At 37.8% G+C, this 26825-nt stretch overlaps 2 protein-coding genes across 10 annotated transcripts in view; one reads left to right on the top strand and one right to left on the bottom strand.

The window, feature by feature from the left end:
- The window catches only part of CCDC85C (coiled-coil domain containing 85C), a 185583-nt gene extending 179954 nt beyond the window's left edge, over positions 1-5629 (top strand). For all 4 annotated transcript variants that reach the window (XM_021007325.2, XM_021007328.2, XM_021007326.2 and 1 more), the window contains one exon: positions 252-5629. In XM_021007325.2, the coding sequence (XP_020862984.1) occupies positions 252-341 (90 nt within the window). In that variant the 3' untranslated portion in view covers positions 342-5629. The remainder of the gene's footprint in view (positions 1-251) is intronic.
- A 491-nt stretch (positions 5630-6120) lies between these two features.
- Positions 6121-26825, bottom strand: part of CCNK (cyclin K) — a 39982-nt gene continuing 19277 nt past the window's right edge. For 5 of the 6 annotated variants that reach the window (XM_021007305.2, XM_021007301.2, XM_021007300.2 and 2 more), the window contains exons 5-11: positions 25549-25654; positions 23676-23733; positions 22702-22871; positions 22012-22283; positions 18057-18090; positions 16362-16433; positions 6121-7494 (exon numbers count right to left, since the gene is read on the bottom strand). In XM_021007305.2, the coding sequence (XP_020862964.1) occupies positions 6875-7494; positions 16362-16433; positions 18057-18090; positions 22012-22283; positions 22702-22871; positions 23676-23733; positions 25549-25654 (1332 nt within the window). In that variant the 3' untranslated portion in view covers positions 6121-6874. The remainder of the gene's footprint in view (positions 7495-16361; positions 16434-18056; positions 18091-22011; positions 22284-22701; positions 22872-23675; positions 23734-25548; positions 25655-26825) is intronic. The other variant, XM_021007306.2, reaches the window with a different exon arrangement.

Here is a 26825-nt window from a genome sequence, read left to right on the forward strand (position 1 = left end):
TTCTTCTCTCTGGGGTTCGGCTTCCTCCTCTTTAAAACAAGGAAGCTGGACTTCCATGATGTCCAAGTTCTCTTACAGCTCTGCTATTCCATAACCGTATGAGACAATTAGAAAGTTATACAAGGCATTTAGTGATTGTGTGGTCAACAAATGAGAAAGCAACTATGGTGATTTTGGACCACTGAATAGCAGGTTACACTAGGTTAGTAGGCATGGACCTTTATTCATAGACTTGTCTCTTTCTCCCACAGGTTGTATGGAGGAAGCTTGGAGATGCAGCAAGTTCCAAACCTTCCATCCGACAGCACCTTTCAGGAAACCAGTTCAAGGGGCCCTTGTAGGAGCTTTACTCTGAAGACTGGGGATGAGTGTGTATGGGGGAATGACTTCTTAGGAATGGGACACTGGGAGATGCACAAGAGGGCAAGAGGGAGGGACCTCTCACTCCCTCTGGCTGCCAGAATTATTTTTGTGGTGTTCTTTGTAAATATGGCAGCTTTGGTCTAGGGTACTCTTGAGGTCCTAGGATGGCTTTTCACTGGGGAAGCAGTCATTTTCCATATACTACAAATTGAGTCCTGATCATCCTGTTTCAGAAATACCCAACTGGAGGGTTTTGGGTGGCCCAGTGGAGCCCCTCTCACCTGCTTGAATATATGGACAACTTTTCCCATCTTTGGTACTGAAATGGCTTTTTCAAGAGTGAGTTGGAATGAGGTGCAAGTTTCTGGTTGGGTTGTTCAAAACCTAGCCTAGAAGTTCCACTTTCCTTTTTGGGGGTTTTCAGCCATATAATTCCTGGGGTCATGGTGGTATGGGTTGGGGGTACAATTTCTGATAACCCTAGTTTGTGCTTTTAGAATCCCCTAGGGGAAAAGACCCTTGATATCAGAAGATTCATCTCATCCTGTCTCATACTTAATCCATCCCAAAAAGAGCCTAATGAGATACTGGGCTTCTTTTGTTTATTTACTTAGCCCTGAACAAAGGTACCACGTAGTTTTCTTCCTCATGTGAATAACTTTCCTCATGATACCATGGATCAGAACACCATTTCATGCTTTAACATTTATGTCTTGAGAAATCTGATGTAGTATCTTGATGGTGGCCAATCCCCACAATCCACCAGCTTCCCTTTCATAGACCAAGTCCCTTTTGCCACGAGCCAGGTGAAGTTTCCTTTGAACTCTGAGGTTGAGTCCTGTTAGGCAAGTAAACAACCTGGAGTTTACTGTGGAAAAGGCCTGGAGTGCTCTGTGAAAACACCCGGGAACTGGTCCACATTAGTATTAGTTACTTCAAAGACCAAAATGAGTCTACCTTTTCTCTATTACCTACTTTCTCTCCCCACTAAGTCTTGGTTGAGAACTTCATATCTCCAAGGATTTTATGTGTAGTTTTTCTCCTTCCTACACTTCCCACCATAGTTTACTGTGGTTTGTTCCTGGTGATGAGTCTCTCCAGACAGTGGAGGATCTTTAGATGAAATAAATTTCCTTTGTTGGGCCTTTAGTGGAAATTTTTCTAGATTGAAAGTGCTGGGCAAGTCTTGTACATTGCTGACATAAGACTTTGAGAATCTAGGGAGTTTCTTATCAGTGGGTCATAAATTGATGTTTTATAAACCTCAAGGGTTTTTAGTCTCCTCCATGGAATTGCTCCTTGCTTAGGCTTCTTGATGATCTTCTATCACGGGTTGTTCTCTCTCCAATTCAGGAATATTTTAGTCCAATTTAATTGACAGAAGAGAAACAAAGGTCTCTGTAGAAAACAGACATTGCCTTCTCAGAATGTATCCTCTGCTTTTACACACACACACACACACACACACACACACACACACACACACAAAATTACATTAAAATTTTAGAGTTGGAAGGGATTTCAATTGCCATCTAGTCCAACCCATATGTGGGAAACTGTCCCCACCACCTGACAAATGGTCATTGGGCCTTTGCTTAAAGACCACCAGTGAGGGGGAACCTACTGAAGCCCAAGGCAGCCCATATCCACTTTGGGGCAAGTAGATAGCCCTAATTATTAGGAAGTTTCCCCTTAATATCAAGCATAAATTTACCTCTATTTGCAATTTCTACCCATTGCTCCTGCTAATGTTCTCTGTGGCCAAACACAATGAATCTAATTTCTTTTCTACATTACATAACCTTTTAAGTATCTGAAGGCACCTGTCATAACGCATCTTCTCTCCTAATCCCTTAGACCCATCCTCATCTGGAATGGACATGAGGACTTTTACAATTCTAGTTGCCCAATCTCCACCCCCTCCCCAATTTATCCACATCCTTTCTAAAATGTAGTAAACAGAAACGAACACCATTCTTCAGGTGTGGTCTAACATGGGCCAAATACAAAGAAACTATCACTTTATTCCCATAAAGCTATGCCTCTCAATACACAGCCCAAGAAAACAGCTTCTCTTGGCTGCCATATACTGTCGACTCATATTGAGCTTGAATTTTAATAAAACCCCCAGACCTTTTCTGATGAACCACTGTCTAACCCTATCTTGTATTTGTGACTTTACGGAACTTGTCTAAGCCTTTACATTTATCCTTAATAAATAGCATCTCATTAGATTCAGCCCGATTTTCTAACCTATCAACACTGTGTCATCTAACATCTACTGTGGTTGGCTTGCAAAGTTGTTAAGGATGCCATCTCTCCATTTATCTAAATCTTTGATGAAGATTTCCTAGTCCAACCACATATCCTTGAAGAACTCCTGCAGACCCATGAAGTTCATATGGAACTACCAATGACATGACCATGAACCACTTAACTGGTTCTGAATCAAATTAAATTGTGAAATCTGAATTAAAATTGTACTCGTATCTATTCAACAGTTCTCCAGAGATACTTCATTGTTTTGCTAAAATCTAGGGAACCTTTATTTCCCTGACATATCATTTAATAACTATGTGGAAAAACAGAAGTAAGTTTAGTCTGGAATGGCTTGTTCTTGACCTTTTAATTAGGAATGAATTTCATTTGGGAACCAGTTCCTTCCAAGCCTCTATTTAGACCCAGAAGGTAGCTGGAAGCTCTCTCTCTCTCTCTCTCAGCACCTTAGCTGGGGCTGCATATGGGCTTTTGCACTATTTCCAATTCTTCTACTCAGTAAATAGGAATTAATGGATTTGTAAGCAGAGCCAGAGCTGACCTGAGCTGACTAGAAGCCAGGAAGGAATTGTCCAAAGTCAAAGAGAATTAAGGCACTGCCCAAGAAGGGACTGGATAGGAAGCCCAGCATTTAACTATTGGGATATCAGACCTGACCCTCCAGTGAGGCATAGTGGAAAGAGCACTGACTTGGGAATCCACAAACCTGTGTTCTAGTCCTCCCTCAGTTATTTATTATGTGGCCTTAGCTAAGTTACTTCTCTCTAGGGCTATTTCCTCATGAAAAATCTGTCTCCCTCATGTGAGTGTCACAAGAATCAAATGACATAATGGACATAAAAGGGCTTTGCAAAACTGAAGGTTCTACTAAGTGAGAAGCCATTACTATTTTTCTGGAAGGTGGAAAATGTTGAAATTTAGTGATGTCAACTCAGTTTCCTCATCCTACAATGAGGGGATTGGGCTATATTGCAGCTCTAACATTATGCATTTCTAAATCTAAAGTCCTGATTCATTGATGGTCTACCATTGTTTTTTAATTCACATCATTTCCAATAAATTGTAGGTGGATAAGTGACATTGTCTATTTTCATGCCCAGTTTCTTTGTCTCCTTCAAGTATACTTGGAAATAGGGCTCTACTGAGTCACTTTTCCCTTCTGATATATTACGGTGATTTGAATTCCCTTCCTTAAAAATTGAGGCAACACATCATAGTAGTTTGATTTGCCCTTGAAGCCAACAAGATATAATCCTGGACAAATCCCTGAACTTCCCAGCGGTCTTAGGCAATTTTCTAAGGCTGTAAAAGTTACAGAGAAGTCTTAAGTTGGTAGAAGGAGTTTCCTATACCAGAGAAATCATAGGTCCAGTTCCTATCCTCGACTGACCTTAAAAGTTCACATTTTTAAAATGCTGAATCCAAACCTTCATTTGTTCATGGGATATGTGATTGTGAGATCACTGCTCAGTGATTTCCCTCATTTGTATGACTTTGCTGCTGACTTCTCTCTATCACCATGGGGCTTTTGAATGGTAATGATTTACTCTAGCAATTCAATCTTGAGATGCAAGTAAGAGTTTGCAAGTATGAAGCACATTTTTGTAATGGTTGTAAAAGTTACAGGTAGGCAGATTTCATATCATTATAAGCAAGAACTTCTGAACATAGTGGCCTTGAAGAGATTCCTTCATTGGATGGGTGGCCCCTTCTAATAATGTTCAGTTTTTCTCTTAACACTGCAGACCTGCAAATGAGATGACAAATTCAGTTTGTTAAGAGACAACAGACATCTTTGATGTCTATTTGGAAATGCATTGGCTAAGACAACTGCACAAAAAAGCAATAACCAACATTGATTTGACCCATAAATCCAAAAATGAATAGTAGAGTGACCTTTGCAAGTTACATTTTAGCTCTAACACTTTTTCTGCCAATACCTGCTTCCAAATTGGGGCACAAGTTATGAAGCAGTTTTCCCACAGAATCACACTTTTAGGCAGCATCTTAGTATGTAAATAATCTTTAAGTCTCTGTTAATTCTGATTTCACTCTGCCACAGCCCAAACCAGAAAGGGATAGCTTCCAGGTTGAAGATGGCACCCAATTATGTTCCCAAGAGGCTAGTGTTTCTTCTATGGACTTTTGAGTTTGTTTTATTTGGGGGACACAGGAAACTTACTAAGTACCTAAATAAGACATGCCTCTACCAAAGTACACAAAGTATACAATATACAGTCTATCTAGATACGGAAGACACCTGAATACTATCTTATGAATCCCTAAGCCTAGATTCTGGTTGTCCTTAAAGCCTAAATCTTTGCTGTCTTCCAGAGCAACTGAACAGCATTTCTTAAGTTTCGTTACAACAGCTGTACTGCAGTGTTTACTATCAAGCTGTGCTGGGGTGACCCATTGTACCTCAGAATCCAAACCTGTTGAACACAAGAAGGCACATTTTTATTCAAATGTCACTAATGTTATGTCAGTGTTTAAACAAAAGGAAAGTGACCTTTCATCTTTTTGAACTGGAGAGGGCAAGAATAAGACTACTGATCTTTTAAAGAAGCAAAGTGCGTGACTATAAAGTGGTAAAATTGTATATTTTTCATAAAGTGGGGCATGTCTCTTTGTGCTGCTCTGTGGAAATCTGCTGGAAAGTGTATGATTTCTGTATAGCCTGTGACTTGCCAGTGCCCAACCAACCCCCCCACCCCATTTTTTCATAGACTGTGATTTACATGAGAACTGGAACAAATATGTTCCTGCTGTTTGTGTACAGAGCAAAAAGCCCTTTAGACTTTAGCACGAATTTTTACCTTTTACTGAAACCACTTTGATTTTCTTGGGAGAAGGAAAATAGATTTTTTTGGACAATGTGTGGTTAAAAACATTGATTTGAAATATTTTAGTAAAATGAAGTCAGAGATATGATTGTGATAGTGTATACTTGCAGTTAAATGAAATAAAGTAACTTCTTTGTAAGCAAGCTGTGATGACTCCAAATTGTGTGATGAAGTTGTTGCACCTCAGCAGTTATCAGGAGTCCCCTTACCCATACATCTCCCCCATACATGCCTAAAGGTCCATTACCCTGTGTTCTAATTAAGAGTATCAGTTATCAAACTTCCCCTAAGGGAAAGTACTTCAATTGTAGTTTATGGTCATTCAGAGAACAGAAATAAGAAGACCATTAAAGTTAGGTAGTCTAATTTACCAATGAATTCCACCCCCACCCCCTCAAATTCACAAAGTTAATAGATCTTCTCATAAAAACAGTGTCAGTTTAGTACCCACAAGCTAGCCCATAAGATTCAGTGGGGAAAGGGGTGGGATTCAGTCAGTAGCTGACTGATTTGGGGCTGTGAAAAGGAGGAACTCCAGGAACATGAGAAAGCAGGGAGACGGTGCAACAGTGAGGTTTTAAATCACCTATCTTCATTCTCTGCTCCCCCCTCTCCCCCCCACCCCAACAAACCATTCTTATATTTTCAGAACTGATTTTATTTGGGTAGGTAATTGACTGAGGGAGTATCATTTGTAACCAAGATGGAATTCACAGTATGATGTTACATTCACACTTTAAAAATATATCTGTATGTACAGGAATTTGTAAATAGATGTAAACATACATTACTTTCCAAGGTCAGGTTTCCATTCCCTTGTCTCCCCCCACCAAAAAACAAACAAACAAACAAACAAAAACCAGCCCCAAATTCAGCAAGGCCAACCTGTCCAAAAAAATTTTAAAATTAAAGGACTGATAATACCAGTTAAACCAAGAAACTTGACAACAGCATCATGTATCACTGGAGAATATTACTGAAGGAAAACGGAGTTTTGACTTTAGATGATACTGGATTATTTAAAACTTATTTTCCAGTAAAAGTAGGCACTGATTTTTAAAAGGAAATTTACTCCTTACATAGATAACTACTGAGCCAATATGGCTGGTTAACACGTTCACTAGTATGAAGTAATCCAGTGCAGTAACAACTGATTTTAAATTAATCAAGTGTGTAAAGTTAGATAATTGGCTTTGCAATAGCTATACGAGAAGCCATACCGTAGAAGGCCCACTAGAGTTCAAGTTCACCATTCCATTCCCTTTCTGTACTGCAGCTGTGTAGCAATATACAAGGTACCCTGCTGTTCAACTATTTTGCCATTTAAACTATACTTCAAAGGTAAGTGAATTAAAAAAAAAAGGGTGAGGGGGAGAAGAGGCATCACGTTATCTCATCCAAGCTGCACGTCCCAATCCTCCCACAGGAGGCATGCCAGGTGGGGGGATGGGAGGTGGCACTGGGGGTTGCCCACCTGGGGGCACAGCTGGAGGAGGGTAACTGGCAGGTGGCATCCCAAGCCCCGGAGGAGGGTGGGGAGGAACAGCATGAGCTGGAGGCAATCGTGGAGGCGGAAAGTTGGGGTTGTATGTTGGTGGAGGAGGATATCCAGGAGTTGGTGGGGGGATGTTGGGTGGTGGAAATGATGCTGGGGGAGGTGGGACAGGTGGCGGAGGGTTAGGGGGATATACGTGAGGATGGTATGGCAAGTGAGCGGGTGGTCCATACGCTGGAGGCAGAGCCCCATAGGCTGGTCCTTCTGTCTTCATCATGGACTGCAGACTTTGATAACCCTCTCCTGACATGTAGGAATTTGTAGTTGACATTCCAGTAATGTAGCTGGAAGGAGGTGGTGGGGGGGGGCGGTGAGGAAGAGGAGGTGGCTGATGTACAGGGGCAGGATGACTGGGAGGAGGAATCTGGACTTTTGGTAGATCTCCAGCCTCCGCTGTGCCGGTCTGCTCGCCCTCTCCCATTGAAACTGCAGCTGTGAGGGTTGGCTTACGTTCTAAAGAGGAGAGAAAAGGCCAAAACAGGGATCACTATACAAATGCTATATTTCAGGAAATGCTTTGTCAAAAGTTACAACATTAGCTAAATATAAATTACCAAAAGTCATAATCACACAGCAAAAAAAAAAATCTATTTACACCTTTTCTGGTTTCTTTGTACATTATCTTCATATGTTAATGTCAACAAAGAACTAAAAATAAAATGCCAGTCATTACAACAGGATAGAATTTAGACTTGTGTATAGGTTAACAATAACTTTATCTAAATTATTAAAAAAAAATTTGCCCAAACCCACGGGTTTCATGTTAGACTTATGTGAAGCAGCAATTGTAATAAATTTCCATTTGTATATTGCTCAAAGGCCCCCAAAGTGCTTCCCTCCTTAAAACCCTGTGGGGTAAATTATTTTTTTCTGTAAGACTCAGAGGTTACATGACTTGCCGAAATGTAAACAATTAGTAAAGATCAGAATTGGAATCCAAGTCTCTGTTCTGATCCCTACAATCAGTCAGTCCAGCACTTTTCCCAATTTGTCATGTATAAAGGGGGATAAGATCACACTCATCTATCGCCTCTAGGAAAAGGTACAAACTATAAACTTGTCACTTAAAGCCCTTCACAACTGGCTACAACTCTCATTTCCAAGGTGAATATACATTACTGCTTCTTGTGCACCGCTGACAAACTGGCTTATTTGCCGTTCCCTGTGACAGTCCAGCTTCTGCCTGTGGGCCTTGGCACAGCCTACCTAGCATGTACTAATGTCTAATGTGCTGTTTCAGCCTGGAACTACCAGTTCCCTCCAAGACTCAGGATGCCACCTCCTTTTAAGAAGCCTTTCCAGACTCACACAGTTAGTGTGCATCCTCCAAATTATCCATATTTATTTTGTATGTATACATATCTGTATATGTATGTATGTAAATATAACACCTATGTAAATGTTCTACATCAATAGAATGTAAACTCTTGAAGTTGGGGACTATTTGTGTCTTTTTCTCTAGAATGTTTTAAAATGCTTATTGACTCACAATCAAACTGCGTTCATTCAAACATTTACTGAGTCCTCAGTGCCAGGCCCAGTGAGACAGGTGGAGAATATGATGATGATGATGATGAGTCTACCCTCAGGGAACTTTTTTATGCTAACAACGGATACTCATAGTTGTCTTGTAATAACGAGGCACTTCTTTCTGATCCACCTTGTGAAGATACGTAGCATTAATATTATCATTTTCATTTTACAGTGGAGAAAACTGCAGCTCATAAAGATTAAAGCAGTATGCTCCAAGTCTTAAAGAGCTACTAATCTGTAGAGAAGGGATGCAAACCCAGGACTTTTCCACCTCCATAGAGGTGGGACTATGGACGTAACACAATGAACAGAAATGTTAGACTTCCGTGATAGGCTAGTTAATTTTTCTGTACTTTTTTCCTCTAATCTTTATTATAAGGTATGGCTCTCTGGGAGAAGAGAGAAAAGATACATTAGGAAATGTGGACATAAAAACCAGAGATAGTAATAAAAATTAGAAGTCTAAGGCTCCTATGCTCCAAATGAGAAATGTGCTTGTTCCTCTCAAGGCCACTGACAAAGTCCTGACAGTAATGCAGCCTCTTAAAGTACCTTTCTATCTAGAACTCACTGTACTTACGAGATCACAGGCCAGGCCATGGTGAAAGGACAAGTAACATCTGTAGAAGGCAACCCTTTAGAAACAAAACCTCTACATGAAACATATACTTCAGTGTCATGAAAGCTGAAGCTTTCATGTAGCTAAAGCTACATGAAACAAGATTTTCTAATACTATAAAGCAGGGAACAGAAACCTTGTTACCCTTGAAAACAAGAAGTATAGCACTTCATCAACTGGTACAATGAACCTTTAGCTAAGAAGCTAAAGGTTCAAATTATACCCCATAATTGAACCATGGCAGTAGATTGGAATATTTCCTACCTACCCAAGAATTATTACTTCATTTACACTAGATTATAGAGCCACTCCAGTTAAGAGTGAACCTCTGAGGCCATTTATTCCAATCCATATGTGGCTATGAATTTTCAAAGAATGGTCACCCAGTACTGCTTAAAGTCTTCATGTGGAGAGAGAACCAACCAGCTCCTGAGGCTGGCCTTTTTGCTTTTAGATAGCTCCAATTATTAGGAAGTTTTTCTTACGTGTTTTCACTTCAGGTAAAAGCTCCAGTACTTTCCCATGAGAAAGGCTGGCGGGAATGATCATGATCATTCAATTCATGATCTATTTTTTAAGAAATTTAGTTACTAGGTAGACAGAATTTTTAAAGGCTAAATCACTGACAAAAGACATGCAATATTCTCCCTCTCACAGAAGCTCAGTTTTGTGTGAAAGGGGGATTAAAAAAAAAAGTGAAAGGAACAGCTATGAATCAATTACTTACATCTGCTACATTCTCAGTTTTCTACTCAAAGATACTGCAATTACCAAAACAATGTAAATACTACCCAAAGGCTCTGATTTGGGGGTCTGCGCGCGCACACACACACACACACACACACACACACACACACACACACACACACACACACACACACCCACCCACCCACCCAACTAAGATTACTTTCTGAAAACAAAAAGGCTTCTCTTTTCACTGCCTCAAACAACGTTCAAGCCTTGTAACATACCACACATTCCAGGAATCTAAGCTTCAGGAAATGTTCTAATAACATGGAAAAATGATGGCAATATACTGAGGAAGAGTAGGGAATCCATCACATACAGAAATATCACTGGACTTAAATTCTGTTAAGAATTTGTAAAATGAGGAGGATCTAAAGAAATATTTAATGTAAAAGGCTTTGTAAATAGTAAAGTACAGTAGAAATGTCAACTATCATTATTAGTTCTGTTAAAATGCTATCTATACCTCACTCAACAAAACAGAAGTATTTCTAAATAAAAGAATAAGTTTAAAGAATAATCTTCCATCAGTAACGGTCCCAGAGAACAGATAATGAAATATGCCTACTATGCCTCCTATATGGCTGAGGGGGGACTACTCTAGCAGAATGTTGTATACATTTTTAGATGAGTAATCTGGTGTTTTTATTTAATGGCATGAATTACAAAGAAAGGTTCAATTTCAGTTAGGAGAGGGTGGGGAGAAAATATTTCTAGAAATGACTGATATAAAAATAAAACATTTTTTAAAAAAAATAAAACTTTCAACCAAAATATTTGTGAAAAAATTCTAGACACACAAAGATTGGGTCATCTTACTGCACATATAATCCCCTCAGCATAACATGTTTACTCACCAATATCTGGAAGGTGACCTATTCAAATAAGTTACTGATGCTGAAAAATGGAATATGAATAAACAAGAGAACCGCAGACTATTCACTATCCTTTATAAAACTTTTGATTGATGTAAACAATTAGAATGAGGACAAGGGAGCTCAGAAACCACCTAAGCACTCAAATATGTCCTGACCTTGACATGAGAGAGATAAGGACAAGGATTATACTATTTTAAATATCAACTGTTCTATAAATCGTTCCAGAGAATGACAGAAAATTACAAGCAATATCACCTCATAAAACAGCAAGAAATGGTGAAGGAAAATGAGATGGAAGAAAGCATGGTGTGAGACCTGAAGACATATCATGACAATTTCTGCAACACATTTCTTTATCAATTTAAGTGGAACCACTGAATTTGGACTCTTAATAGCTCAGTCCCTAGATGTGCCATACAAGAAAATGGAAATGGCATTAAAGGTGGCAAACAGAGGCAAAGCAGCTGGACCAGACAAAGAAAATGGAGAGGAAACCCATGCTGCAGGCAACATGATTTTAAGAGCACTCAATGAGCAGATAATACTTTACTGAGGAAAAAAAAAAAGAAACAAGAGGACACAGATAAGCACCAGCTCTCTTTGCCTATTTTCCCATTCCTATAAAAATCTCTCAAAGAATGATCTATGCAAGAATCAGAGGTATCTAAAGAAAACATGAGAAGAGATCAGGCAGATTTTTTTTCTGCGAGTCAGATGGGGTTAAATGACTTGCCCAGAATCACACAGCTAGTAAGCATGAAGTGATCGAGTATCTCAGGCCCATCTGAACTCAAGTCTTCCTGATCGCTGAGCCGGTGCTCTATCCCCTGCGCCACCTAGCTGCCCTGATCAGGCAGACTTTCACAAGTAATATCCTATAGCAGACTATATTTTCATGGTGACAACTGACTTAAGAAGCACAGTGAATATAAAACTGCACCGTATTCACTGTCTATTATTTAAAAGCACCAGATTTGGTTGAACAAGATACATCCTTAAGAGATTTTCCTTTCCTCTAACAAATCTTTCCATCCATATATTAAAATCTCAGAAAACTAAACAAGGGACAACGGCTCAACAATCCTGATTATCAAACAGGAATAAAGCAGGGAGACAAGCTTGCTGACGTCTCTCCCTGACATGTCGGATGTCTAACACACATGACACACAGTTTAAATGGAATAGGAATTTCCTATAGATGAGAAACTCCTCTAGTTGCTTCTAAATGCAGATGCAATCAGAATGTCATCAAGTTCCATAACATAAGAGTGCATGACAACTCAAATAAGTCTGGCCTAACAACCTTGCCCTCCCAATGGACAAAGAAGGACTGATGTTGAGACACTGATATTCAACTGGATAGACAACTGGTGTCTTTCTCTCGCTCTCTCAAGAATCAAAATTGTGAAATACATGGCATGTATAAACAGTAAATCACCGAGGTGCAAAAGATCTTATATAGGTGATGTATGATGAGGAAAGAAAATTAAATAGTCATGTAGGGAGACTGAAAAGTAACACTGCAACATTCCTACAGACAAGTGTTTTATTATTATTACTGTTATATTAAAAGACCTAGAACATAGCCTCCACCTCACTGAGTGGGCTTCCCACAGAAGATTTATAGAAGGATATGTGAGTTACACAAGATGAGAAGGGACAGGGTGGCTTGCTATCTATACCATTATGAGTATCCACATGAATGAGGCCACAGAGTCACTAAAGCACATCTGTAGAGTGTACAGAGGGCTCACTTTCCATCCAACGCCAGGAAGACACACAGAATGTGTGCTGAAGCTTGATCAAGCTGCACAGAATGCCCTCTTCTCTTCCAGTTTGATGAGGCAGTCCATCTCCTTGCAAAGGCCAAAGTCTCTACGTAGGCCCTTGATTCAATCCCCTCCCATAATCTCCAGCAGACTGCATCCTTACTCCTCTACCCTTACCACTCCTTTCCCCTGCCCAGTCTTCAACCTTTCTCTATGTAATGGTTCCTTCCCTACTGCCTTCAAACATGCTAAAGTGCACCCGTCCTCAAAAAACCAAAGCAAAACCAAGCATCTTCACAAGATCCTACCATAATCCTGGCTAATGGGAAAGTATGCTTAATAAGAATGTTTAAGTAGAGCCTGTATCAGATTGCATGCTGTCTTGGGGGGAGGAAGCAGGAGTGGAAGAAAATTTTAAACTCAAAATCTTATGGAAGTGAATGTTGAAAACTAAATAATCACGAAAAACAACAAAAAGAAAACAAGATCCTACCATATTTTCATGCTATCATCCCTCTTCCCTTCTCAAACTCCCAGAAAAAAAATGTTTACACCAATCACCTCTGCTTCCTCTCTCCTTAGTCTTTGTAGTCTGACTTCTGACATCCGAACTCAAATGAAACAGTTCTCTCCAAAATCACAAATGATCTCAATTGACAAGTCTATGGTACCTTCTCAACCATTCTTAACCTCTCCTCAGCATCTGACACTGCTAACCACCCTACCCATCTGCAAGCCACATCCTCTGTGTGTGGTTAAAAACACCACTACGCTCATCAATTATATTTTGACTCCTAGCTGCAGGTGTACTATAAGGTTCTGTCCCGGAGCCTCTTTCCTCTTTACACACTATCTCTCGCTGACCTCAGTAGCTCCCGTGGGTCTCTAATGACCATCACGGCCCCATTTTTCTAGTCTGCAACATTTGTAACTTTAGTGTTATCCTTAACTCCTCACTCCACATATCCAATTGGTTTCTACACCTTGCTGTTTCTACCTCCCCGGTATCTCTCTCATGTGACTCCTCCTTTCTAATGTACTTGTAGAGTGACAACCTTAGTTCAGACTCTGGTCTCCCATTTTCAAGTTTCTCACCACTCCATTCCATTGTCCACATGTTTTCCTTAAGTGCAGATCTGATCATGTTACTATAGTACTCAAATTCCAGAGGCTCCTTATTGGCTCTAGATAAAATATAAACTCCTTTGTGTAGTTAAAAGCCTTCAGAAATTGGTCCTAATCTGTATATTCCAGCCTCATTATACATTCTTCCCCTTCCTGAACTCTCCAGTCAAATCAAATTAGTTTTTTCTTCTTCACACAACATTCTATCTCCTGTCACTATGGCTTTATGCTTGCTGTCCTCCAGACCTAGAATGCACTCCCTTCCTAACTTCTGCTTCTGTTTCACCAAATCCCTCTTTCATCAAGTTGCAATTCAAGCATAACCTTACAGAAGTCATTCCTTACTCCTGATACCTAATGACTTCTCTAACTACCCTGTATTTATTCTCTGTTTACTTAAATAAGTGCATGTACAATCTAAAAGAGTATAAACTCCCTGGGGACAGATTTTTTCATTATTTCTTGTTACTATATATCTAGTATCTAGAATAGCTCTTGGCACAGAGCAGGCACAATGATCCAGGGAAGCCCCAAACAGCGGCTGTGATCTTAAGTCACCTTAAGAAGCATAGTTTCCAGGCTCTGGAAACTTTTTCGTCATGTTCAATTTGGGGTACCATGTTTTAGAAACTGACAAAATATAAAATATCAGAAACAGGCAAACTGTTATGATAAAGGGTAATACCTTCTGAGGAATGTTTGAAGAACTAGGGATGTTTAGCCCGAAGGAAATACTTAGGGGGATTTGTCAAATGGAAGAGGGATTAGACTTGTGCTGTTTGGCTGCAAAGACAAAAACCCTGAACAATGAGTAGAAAGTATAAATCTGAGCCTGGTGTCAGGAAACACTTCCTTAACAACTGGAGATACTGAAATGTGGAAAAGGCTTTCCTAGGGAAGTAGTGGGTTTCCCCTTCACTTCAAAACTGAGGCCAAATGACATTTACTAGGTATGTTGTAGAAAAGATTCTGGGATACCAGCATGGGTTGGATCAATTGCCTGTTATATTTCTTTCAACTAGGAGACCCTTATTTAAGTATATATATCATGGTTTCCTTCCTGTTGCCTACCTTCCAAGGTTGTTCACATCCTGGCTTTACTACCTAAAGCTGGCCTTTTACAAAGAATTGTTTAAACGTTGAAAGATCACTTGTCAGGGGTCCTATAGATGACATTCCTGTATTAGATGCCCTTTTGAGGTCACCCTCTACTCTTAAACTTCTAGCATTCTACTTCCAGATACTTCCTAACATATATCCCTGCTTTATTGCACACAGTGTGAAGTTGATCCTTCTCTTTCTCTGCATATTCTATGCACTAAGAATTCACTCTCCTTTCCTTCTATCTAACTCTCCAGGTCCCACTCATGTTCCATGGCCCAGATGAGGTATCATGTTGTCCATTAAGTTCTTTTTGATGTTAATAGCACATATTAGGTACTTTTCTTTGAATTTCATTAGCATTTATAATTTACACCACAATTAACATTGGTTACATCTTTCTAAACAGAATGGTAAGTCTTTTGGGGGAATGGACTATATTTTAAGCTTCTTTCATGTTCCCTATAATACAAAGTTAAGCACATAGTAGAAGCACAATTCATACTTCTTTCTCAACTGTGGAAATTATTTTTTAAATCATAAAGTTAACTTATATTAGAGTAACCATGGGAATTTACGAGTAAAAAAGTGATTCTGCCTCCAAGAAGTTATTATAAGACCCAGTGGGATAAATTAGAAGAAGCATGGATATTACATATCCAATATAAATTTTAAACACATATTCTATGCAGATAGGCACTGGACAAACGCACAAATGAATTATACAACACGGTAGATGGAAGTTGAGTGTCATTAAAAAATTAAGAGTTTTCTCAGACATGCACAGAAGTTCAATGTTGGCAATGATTCTTCTCCAGTACCAATATGGCTCCTATTGTCTTTAAAAAAATATATAGATTTCGGTCCCAAGTTTAACACTGTACCTAATATGTTACCTCAATGCAGAGCAAGAGGTTTCCCTAACACACCTTCCCCTATATTTCACTGACAATAAAGAAGTCTAAAAATTACAGCTACCTTGTAGTGATATGGAAAAATAGGTCATGAGTTCTAAAAGGGTTTCTCTGTAAAATTTACTCTAATATTTGCTTCGTTATTTCTGAAATTTCAGAATGGGAGAATTTGAGTAAATTGGTAGTTAATATTACTGAGGGGCCATGTGTTCTACATAGTTACTAGGGAAGCCCATCAATAAGAAATAAAAGGTTATTCTAACTCAGAACTTCACCTATGGGCTGGTTTTCATTACAATTATCCTTGGAAATAATTTTTATGAAATTAATGGCAACTACTATCCCTTTCCTTTTTCTGATCCACAATGATTCAAAAGTTCATAAATTTAGAGCTGGAAGTGACCTTAGAGGCCATTTAATCCAATCTCATTTTAAAGATGAAGAAATAGGAGCCTAGGGAGATTAAGTGACTTGCCCAGGATCGCACAGGTAATGATAGAGGTGGGATTTGAACCCAGGTTCTTTGATTCCAAATCCAGTACTCTCTCCACAATGATCCCTCTGTCCAAATCTTTCTTAACAAGATAAAGAAAAAACCTGGTTGCCAATGAGCTAATCTCAAAGGAAAACTTACCTGGAGGTGGATGTACGGGTAGTATTGGTGGGTGTGTGGTCTCAATTTTGGGGATTTTAGATGGTGGTGGTTCTAAAAAGAAAAACTGTATTAAAAAGCCACCCATACTTCTGCACGAGAATTTAAAAAAAATGTTTTTATACTGATCTGGGCTTTTAGGGAAAATAACTGAAAAACAACCATATATGGCTTGTAAGGAAACTTTAGAAAGGATCCATTTAAACCATTACACGTTTATCTTTTAGTTAAAAGGACAAATTATTTCTCGCCAAAAAGTTTTTTTAATTTTCCTCCGACCACTATTATCTAATTTTAGCTGAGACAGGAAAAAAATCACAAATAAACCTACTTAAGAAAACCCCTTCAAAATGATTTTTGGGATGTACCATTAACACCTCAAAAGGATCCAGAGTTCACTTATAAAGCTGCCTCAACTATCTGGCACACAGCTGAGACTAGGGAAGCAAATAAGGCCCTGAATAGCCAAAGAAATTTCAAAGTCCATTCAACTAAAGCTAATACATTTCTGTTCAAAGGAGAGATCCTCCTCAAAGTTCTCACTCAGAACCAAATTAATTATTTTTGCCACAGTGCATTCAACAATATTTTCAAGTCACAACATTATCAAAACAATGTGAAAGGGCGGGATGGAGGATGGCACCTGAGAGACAGGCACACTGATGATAGCAAGTAATCATTACTGTTAGCAAAGGATGAGACAGAAAAAGTAGACTCAAGAATTAAAGAAGCACAGTAGTCCAGGGCCATTTAGTATGGGAGACAGCAGTTCTGCTTTAACTGCCAAGAATATCAGTATACAAGTATACTAGTTATTGTATATACAGTGAAAGTATATGATTATTTTAATAATGATGACCCTATGTCATCAAAGTAAGTTTTAACAGCGTTATTTATGACTGTTAAGAAGCATATCATTTATTTTAGAAAGATTTTCATCCAATATATCAAAAATTTTAAATAGTTTTGAAGCCCAAAGCGGTGCAGGTCTCTCAGATTTTACTAACTATGGAGCACTTCATTCCATGACAATGTGGAACAAATGAGAAATAAATTATTCCAGACACTTCTCAGTCTCTTCATAATTTTAGAGATTCCTCTATGAACTCCTGATAAAAATTTCACATCCTAAAGAAATTGTACAGCTGGAATCAGGAGTCTAATACAAGGGCTGGCCTGTTGAGCTCATAGTGGGAGGACTGCTACACAATTTTGTTAAGCAATACTCCTATTCATTGTATTCTAGCATCCTAATTCCCCCTATCTCTGAGATTTAGCTGGCTCACTTTTAATACTTTGAAGCCCTTAACCTGTCTTTCATTAGTTCATGAAATGGCATAACTAAGCAGAGAACACCGAGTTAGTTCAAACACACAAAATTTGGGCACAAAAATATTTAAGCATTTTTAACGTGACTTTTATTAGCTAGTTTATTACTAAGTACACATTTATCTTGTCTCCCATTACAGAACCCTGCTGCTTTTCTTATTAAATGTCTTCACTAGTAGAATGCAAACTCAAAGGAAGGGAAAAAGAAATAACTTCAGGCCCCTGGTATTCAAAGTTTAGGGTTATTACTGTCCTGGAAAGAAAAAATGTTTTCAGAAGAAGCAATATATTTGAGACACAGGCATTTTGAATACAGTAAAAATTAAATATTAAAACAAATGAGATTACCTGTTGTCTTGTTGTCTTCCTTAGGAGAAACAACCTAATAAAATAAAGTTTTAAAATGTTAACTAAGAACCTGGCTTATGGATGGGCGAGAAAAGGATTTAACCATTACTAGTAATGAACAAAATCAAAACCACAGAGAAAAGATCACAGATATATTTTTTACCCAGATTAATCTATTAGAAAAACCTACTGTGATTTATGTAAGACTAACATCTGGCTGATGATGGGTTCCAGCAGATAATAGTGTGTTCTTTCCTATTTTATTCTTCCATTTCAATTTGGATTAGACCAAATTTATTGATTTTTCTAAGAACAAAATTGTGGTCAACTCTTACCCAATATACTCACCTACACGAAGTTCAAGGATAGTTTACTTCACTAGTGATTATTTTAGAAGCTACATTACATGAATTTAATTTAATGAAATATTATTTTAAATATCAAATTAAATAGATTCCTGCACTGGAAGGTATATAGTACTACCATTTTTTGAATTAGTATGATGAATTAAGTGCCAGAAAATCTGGTAGGGACTTCTGAAGATAAACAAATACAGTATGGCACAGTGGCAAATGCACCACTCTTGGAGTGAGGAGACTTGGGTTTGAGTTTCAGCTCTGATCAAATCATGCAACTTCTCTCATCTGCAAAACAGGGATAATACTTGCCAATGTTCTCATAAGAATGCAATAAATAAAGCACTCAATAAATCACATGGTATTATATAAAAGGAATTAATTATTTAGTCCACCTTCCTCCCAATTCAGAAAGTGCCTTTACAAGTACCAAGAGAATACATTTACTTAAACTAGACACAAAAATGTGAAAATTGTGAGTTGTCAGTTTCTCTAGCTTTACAAATCCAACAAATCTGATCACATGTACATCAGCTATAAAGAAGAAACATGGTAAGTATCACCTGTGTAATGTTTATTTTACCCCTGCATTATAACCTTTAAAAGGTTTGTCATTGGAACTTTTAATCACTTCTTAAATAGTCATAGAAGACAACTGCCATAATACATTTTTTCTCAGACTTCAATGGGAAAACTAAAAACTACAAGAATGCAAGCTTGATTCCAAAGAAGAGATATGAAGAGGCACTTCCTCTGATTTCTTTGTAGAGAGATCCTGGAGGACTAAGAATGTGCAGCCCTAACAATAATGTCAAACTTCAACACGTTGGTTAGTTTTGGCAAGCTGCTTTTTTTCTCTTTCAAATTTTTTGTTATAAGGGACAATGTATAAGGGATACATTGAGAAATGTAGATGTATAAGTAAGTATTAATATTTATTTTTGAATATCTCACCACAAATACTGATTTTGGGGTAGTTATTTTTAGAATGAAAAAACTGAAGGAGGCATGGCTTGATTTTAAGTTATTTAATCTTTCAGGGCTTGTTAAGACAGAAAATTAAGGGGCTGGACTAGATCAAACCCAGAGTCTCTTCCAACTTTTATAATTTAATGCATCTCTGATTAAATTGCAGAATTTACTTTTTACTTCAACAATCTTATTGTTATTATTATTATGACTTACTGTCAATCTTATGCTTAAGAATGCTTGAATAGAAGCCAGATAACTAGTGGTGAGGAATGTTGAGTAGATCCTATTCAACTCTAGGTTAGATGAGATGGCCTCCAAGATCTCTTGTAACTATGAAATTCTGCGAAAAATCTGACAGGTGCTTATCTATACTGTCCTTGAAGACCCTGAGCCTAACAGAGAGCTTACTTATATATGGAGCAGCTCCACTTTTAACTGTTAGAAGCTTCTTTCTTAAACTCAACCAAAATCTACCAGACAATGCTTCTAGTTTTAGTTCCTAGAACTACAGAGAAGTGAAAGCCCTTAAAAATATCTGAAGATAGTAATCAAAATCTCTATCTAAGGCTCCTATTAGGTACATAATCCTCTAGACATGGTGAGACAAATATAGAAAACAATGATATCATGCCAATTACTTTCCTTGCTCTGGATAAATACCTTTCTACTAATGCATGCTATGATTGCCAGCTGTTTCTAGCCTCCTCTTCACACTGTCACCTCAAAGATCAACTAACAATTCCTGGTATACCAGGTTTCCTTCTCTTTATTTGTAAATTTCGTGTTGTTGTTTTTCTGTGAAATAAAAAATGCATGACTCTTCATTTATCCCTCTTATGCATTAAGGGAAGGATAACTAATACACAGCTCATATGCTTCACTAGTTACCTTCAAAATGTCAAGAGAATGTGAAGGAGGCCCACAGCATACTGTGTGAGTCCTTAGCAGAGAACCTATGGAGTGACATGGTCATGAAGTCACACAGGATGGGTAGGCATGAATAAATTGCAAACTGAATCAATGGAAGGAATATCTACAATGAGATCAGAATAATATGGAGAAAATTTTATTTTATTTTATAGTCTAATTTTCAGCCTATACCTTTTGTCCAGATTCATGTCACCTGGAAATTTGTTAAGTATATTTCTGGCATTTTAATATTTAATCACTTAATTGATTAAAATTGAATTTAAGGAAGTTAGGTGATACAGTAGATAGATCACTAGACCTGGAGTCAAGAAGGCTTGAATTCAAATCCAGCCTGAGACACTTAATAGTTGTATAACCCTGGGTCATTTAGTCGATCTGCCTCAGTTTTCTCAATTGTAAAAAGGGATAACAATATCTACTTCCCAGGGATGTTTGAGGATCGAACGAGATAATATTTGTAAAGTGCTTTGCACCATTCTTGGCACACAGTAGGCACTATTCTTAGTCCCTTCCTCTCCCTCCTTCCCTTCAATAAATGTCTTGAAATATATAAGGTATTATCCCCTAAGCACTGTAGAGGAAACAAAAATGGTAACTGATTAGTTATTACAGTTAATTATATTACATATAGTTATTCTAGAAACAGATAACTAATTAGTTTCTGTATAGTAATAAGGAGGTAGATGCTAACATCCTTTCCATCTTTCACATTTCTTGGTTCCATGAAAAACCTTTCTTTCTCAAAATAAGCTGATGTCCTTAGTAATGGGGAATAAATGTTGGACAGGACAAAGTACATAATTATAATTTGAGAGTAGAGAATTTCTTCCAGGATAATATCAGTGTGCTTTGTCATTTGGTATGTTTGGTACCGTTATTCAAGCAGCTGCTGATCCATTTAACTGTTTGCACTCAATTACGTTTTTCCTTTCTGTTCACAAAACCACCATAAGAGACTATCAAACAGCTTGCTGGAATACAAACATGAAATACATATATAGCCTAAATCTGATAACTCAGGCTGGAAATTCTCAAAAGAAATAGGTTTGGTTTAATATGAAAAGTTGATTCTCATGTTAATTTCTACCAATCGCCTCTTTCTTCAGTAAATGCTTACAAGCCATGTTTTATTATCCATTTAAGGATAATAGAACCTATAGTTTTCAGGACTGTCCCCCTTTCTCCTTTCTCAGTTCTGAAAAGAGTCACTCTATTGTCTGTAGTGTTTTGGCATCTTTCTCTCTCTTCAGGATTTCTTAAAGAATAATGACATGGTTTTTCATTCACATCAGTCAGTACCCTAGGAAGAAGTCTGTCTGGACCTGTAAACCTGAATGAATTTTGAATAGTTAGATAGCTCTTTCACAACAGAAGGAACAATGGCTCTGGAATTTGGATTCAAGTCCTGCCTCTTCCACTATCTATGTGACCTTGGGTAAGTTACTTACCCTTTCAGGGCTTCAGTTTACTCATCTATAAAATGAGAGGGTTGGTCTATATAGCTTTTAAGTCCCTTACAACTATGAAGTCTATAATCTGAATATCTACTCACCCATTAGCTTTAGGTTTCTAAATTAATATTGAGTAAAATAATGATTTTAAGGCTGTCACCACCATTTTAAATGGCAACAAAGATGGATTTGGGGGAACAGGAAAGGCAAAAGAATTTCTCCATTTCAACAATAACCAGAACTTACCACTGATCGTTTAACCTGCCTGGGAGGGCTCGGCTGAGGAGATGGTTTCTTAGATTGTTGTGCTTGCTGCTGTTGCTGCTGCTGTGCTGTCTGCTGGGACTCCTTCTGTTGTGGCTGTGACTGTTCAGAACTTTGAGATTGCTGTGACTGTTGTACTGAGGGCACTTGAGGTGTTGACTGAAGAGATGGTGGTTGCTGCAATTGATGAGGGGTATGATGAGGCATCTGCTGTTTTCCTTGTGAATAGAGATCCAGGATCTGGTGGCAAATGTCTAAGAAAAATACAAAGATCAAGCTCATCTTAAGTTGATATCTCAAATAAAGTTCGTGTTTAAAGATATAAAATCAAGACCATTATCCTTTTGTGTGCCTTTTAACAACTACAGATTTCATTTTCTTCCCAGCCTCACACCACTGTCCACCAACAGAGAGGCAAAGAACCTTTCTGGACCTCATCTGGAAATTGGGGAAGCTGGATTAAATACTGAAGCTGCAATCCAGCTCTAGTATTATCTAGTTCTAGCTTCCTCTGAAGTTCACAGGGGATGTGTGTGTATTTCAGAGAGAAAGAGAGACAGAAAGGGAAAGAGATGAAAATAAGGCTAATTCAATTTAAGCCTTTTAAAAGAAAAGGCAGCTTTGGTCAAGTTTGACTGAGACCACTATCAACTATGGCCACGTTTACAGTACCTTCTAGTACATCCACAGGTACATCTTGAACAAACTGTTCCCACCATCTCCTGTACATTGGTTTTGATGTCCATTCCTGTATTTCAAATTTGCATAAACGGCCTGCCAAGTACATGACTGCTACTGCTATGATCTCAGGTTCCCACTGCAGTGATAATGTAGTACACAAGCTAGGACAGTAAAGAAAGAGAGCCATTTTAAATGCAGTTAGTCACATAACTATATCCAAAGTTCACAGGATACCGCCAGTGGTAAAACATTTATAACCACTTAGGAAGCAATTATATTTCTGTAATTTTCTTTTAGACATCTTTATCCTATTTTATCAATGTATTATTTTTACATTGCATTCACTTCCAAATACACCCCTAATCCATCACCTACCCACTGAGTCAGTCCTTGTAACAATGATTAAAAAAGAAAAAAAAGTCACTCATCAAAACCAAGCAATACACCAACTATGTCTGACAGCATATGTAATAGTACAGAAACCAGTCCCCCACCACTACAGAAGAGGTAGTATCCATGTTGTCTTACTAAAACGAATTCAATACCAAGATAAGTAAAATGCATAAATTACGGAAAGTGAGATAAGCATAAGGGAAAAAATCTTGATTTTAGAGCCACCTTTCAGCTTCCTAAATTTATCAATATACTCCTTTAAGTAATTATAATAAAAGAGCTAACATTAAAAAAATGCCCTTTTATGAAAAGCTAAACACAGTGAGTTGTTTAACCTAACATGGCTCTAAAATAGGAGTTTTTAACAAATTCAGTGTCATGGACTCCCTGCTTTATGGAAGCTAAGTTAAGAACTTTTGCTCTAAAGCCACTATCAAGAATGATCTAGTTCCTAAGAGTTCTTAAATATGTAGTTCTAGATGTCATGAATTAGATTATTCAAACCCATTATTAAAAACTTAGACTATATATCATATTTATACTACATTTTTTAATATACTGGTAAAATTTACCTGTCATTTACAAATGTCCATGCCATTTGAACCAATTTTTGAATTTTGTTTTTATCACCTAATAAAAGAAAAGGAATAAGTTAATAAAAATATGGGGGGAAAAGTTCTAAGTGCTCAGTGAGTGTCTCAACAAAAGTGAAGTATTGTTCAAATAGGGAATACCACATACAAAGAGCAAAAAATCCCTAACTGCCAGATAGGCAAGGAATAATTAAAATTTTAAGTAGGAGCAATTCCTGTTTATGTTTTTATCTTTTCCTTTCACTATACTGAATCTATTTAAAAAAATAAAACTTGTGGAAGATTAATATATTTATGTAATGTAATTACTGTAGACTATTTTCTAATTTTCCCTTTTACTAAAAAATTTCCAATGAATTTTGTAAAAGAAATGGAGTCTGTAAATCCAAAGTACTATCAGGAAATTTACAAAGCAACTGTCATATTTGGAGGCAGGCAGATAATCTGTCTCTACTATCACCACCAAACAGAAACAAATTTGATTTATATGATATAGCAGATAGAACAGCAGATTTCCAGTTGAAGGCCTGTCTTCCAGAAGTCTGTATCTCATTTTTAATATAGGGCTAATACTACCTCTCCCCAATTCAGTTCATCCTCTAGTCACCTGGTGAAATTATCTTCCTAAAGTCTCATGATGTTTACTCCTCAGTAAAGTTCAGTAGTTCTCTATTCCCTACAAGATCAAATCATAAAGTCCTGTTTGGTTTTTAAGGTCATTTTACAACCTGACCGCTTCTCCACCTTTCCATTCTTCTTACACTTCACTCTCCTCCAAATCCTCTATCATCTAGCAGCATACTACCTTATATCTCCTGACTCTGTGCCTTTTTACTGAATGCACCCCATGCTTAAGATGCTCTGCCTACTTGTCTCTTAACTTCTGGTTTCCCAGCTGCATTCAAATCTCAGCTCAAATCCTACCTTTTGTGAGAAGCCTTTCCTGGTCCCCTTCAATGTTAGTGCCTTCCTTCTGAAATTACCTCCAATTTACCCTACGTCTTGCATGAACATAGCTGTTAGCATGTTATTCTCCCAACAGAAAATAAGTTCCTTGAGGGCAGGGTCTATTTTTGCCTTTTTTTGCTTGCCCAGTGCTGGACACATCGTAAGCACTGAAATGATGATTTGAATTGACTATAGTATATCAAAGATTATTTTGAAGAAAACACTTTGTAAACTTTAAAGTTAAGATATAAGAAGCAATACTGCATGGTGAAGAAAGCTGGCCTCCGAGTTAGAAAGACCTGGATTCAAGTGCTATCCCAGAAAAACAGTGGCTAAGTCATCCTAAGGAAGTCATTTAATCTCTCAGCGTACCAGGCAACTCTCTAAAACTCTAAGTTGTGGGGGATTCCCACATCAACAAAATCACAAATCTGTACCGAAAAACCCCAAAAAACGATACCCACTTACCAAGACTGTTGTGAGAAAAACAATATAAACTGTAGAGTGCTGTCTAAAAGTGATCTATTAATATTATAGCACAAAGTATTTCATACATATTAGTCCATTTGATCCTTACAACCCTAATGAGGTCAATAAAGCAAATATCACTCTATTTTACAAACAAGGAAACTGAGGTCTAGATAGGGGAAGTCACTCGGCTATAGCTGTTCAGGTAGTTAGTGTCAGAGCTGAGAATATAACAGTGGTTTCTTAATTCCAAATACATAACTTTTTCCACTATATCCCATTTCCTTTACTTCTATGGGTTTTTTTTTATTTGAGAAACAGAAAATGAAAGAGTGCCACCAAGTGCTAATCCAATTAAGCCCACAAAGTCAAAAGGGAGCTGTACTTGAATTCTGAATTATAAAATTCTGTTTAGCAAAAACACTGATTCTTTTACCTTTGAGCTGTTTGGCATATTTGAGGAGGAACTGGTAGGGATGTTCCACTTGCAAATCAAACTTTATGGTCTGTAATAAGATCCTCTCCAGAACCATAACTTCTTCCTAAGACAAAACACACCAAAACCCCCAAGGACATTATGATACTCTTTACAATCACACCTCAATACAGCTTGAAAATTAAGTTTTCTAATTATCTCTAGTCATGGTTTTTTCTAATTTTTATTTTTAGGCAACTGAAGTTAAGTGACTTGCTCCGGGTCACACAGTTAGTAAGTGTCAAGTGTTTGGTCTGAGGCTGCATTTGAACTCAGGTCCTCCTGACTTCAGGGCCAGTGCTCTATCCACTGCGCCACCTAGCTGCCCCTCTAGTTATGCTTTTAACACCTAAATTCTGACCATAAGTAATTTATGTACCTCCTGAAGAACTGGATAGGGAAAAACAAACACTGGATAAGTTAGCTTATACACTGGACTAGAAAGTTGAATAACATCTACAATTTTAAACAGACCATTCTTTCTAATCAAGAGATCTATCCTATATAATTGAAAACCTCTGGTAATGAAAGCAATGTGACAACATCTGACCTCATACATAAAGAATGTTAAACAAACACAGTTGGAGTAGAATGGTAGAGCTGGATTTGGAGTCCCAGGAACTGGACTTCAATCTCATCTCTGTTACTCGCTATCTGAGTGACTTTGGGCAAGTCATTTTATCTCCCATCACATGAATAAAATGAGGTATTTGGATTAGATGACCTCCTTTAATGCTCTAAATCTCTGACCCTCTTAACATTAATATCAAGTTTATAGTTTACATTTGCTTTGAGGCTTTTATCACACATAATATTTTACAATATCATGGACTCAAGCACCCATGCTCTTCCACTGACAACTCGTTTTCATTCTAATACTCCCTTCTCTTGGGCTACACAAAGAATTTTTTTTTGCATTCCAAGGGACCTAGGCTGCTCTGAACCTCACAACCATAAAGGAGAAAGAGAGCAATGTCTACGAGATAGCAGCAGCAATATCATAATTCATTAACAGACACTAGGATATATGCACTTCAGCCTCAAAATTCTTTAATTTGATAGGCTTTGGGTAATGTCCAATTTTATCAGTTATTTAACTTCCAAATTCTGCAATTACTTGGAATACATTATATATGTATTAAGAGATAAAGACCTCCCTAGAAATCACAGACCTAAATTGAGCAGGTCTGTACATGGTGATTTAGTTACTGACATATCAAGGGGACACTGCTATCAGG

This window comes from Phascolarctos cinereus, unplaced genomic scaffold (assembly GCF_003287225.1).
Source record: "Phascolarctos cinereus isolate Bilbo 61053 unplaced genomic scaffold, phaCin_HiC Scaffold_2;HRSCAF=192, whole genome shotgun sequence".
Taxonomy (NCBI): Eukaryota; Metazoa; Chordata; class Mammalia; order Diprotodontia; family Phascolarctidae; genus Phascolarctos; species Phascolarctos cinereus.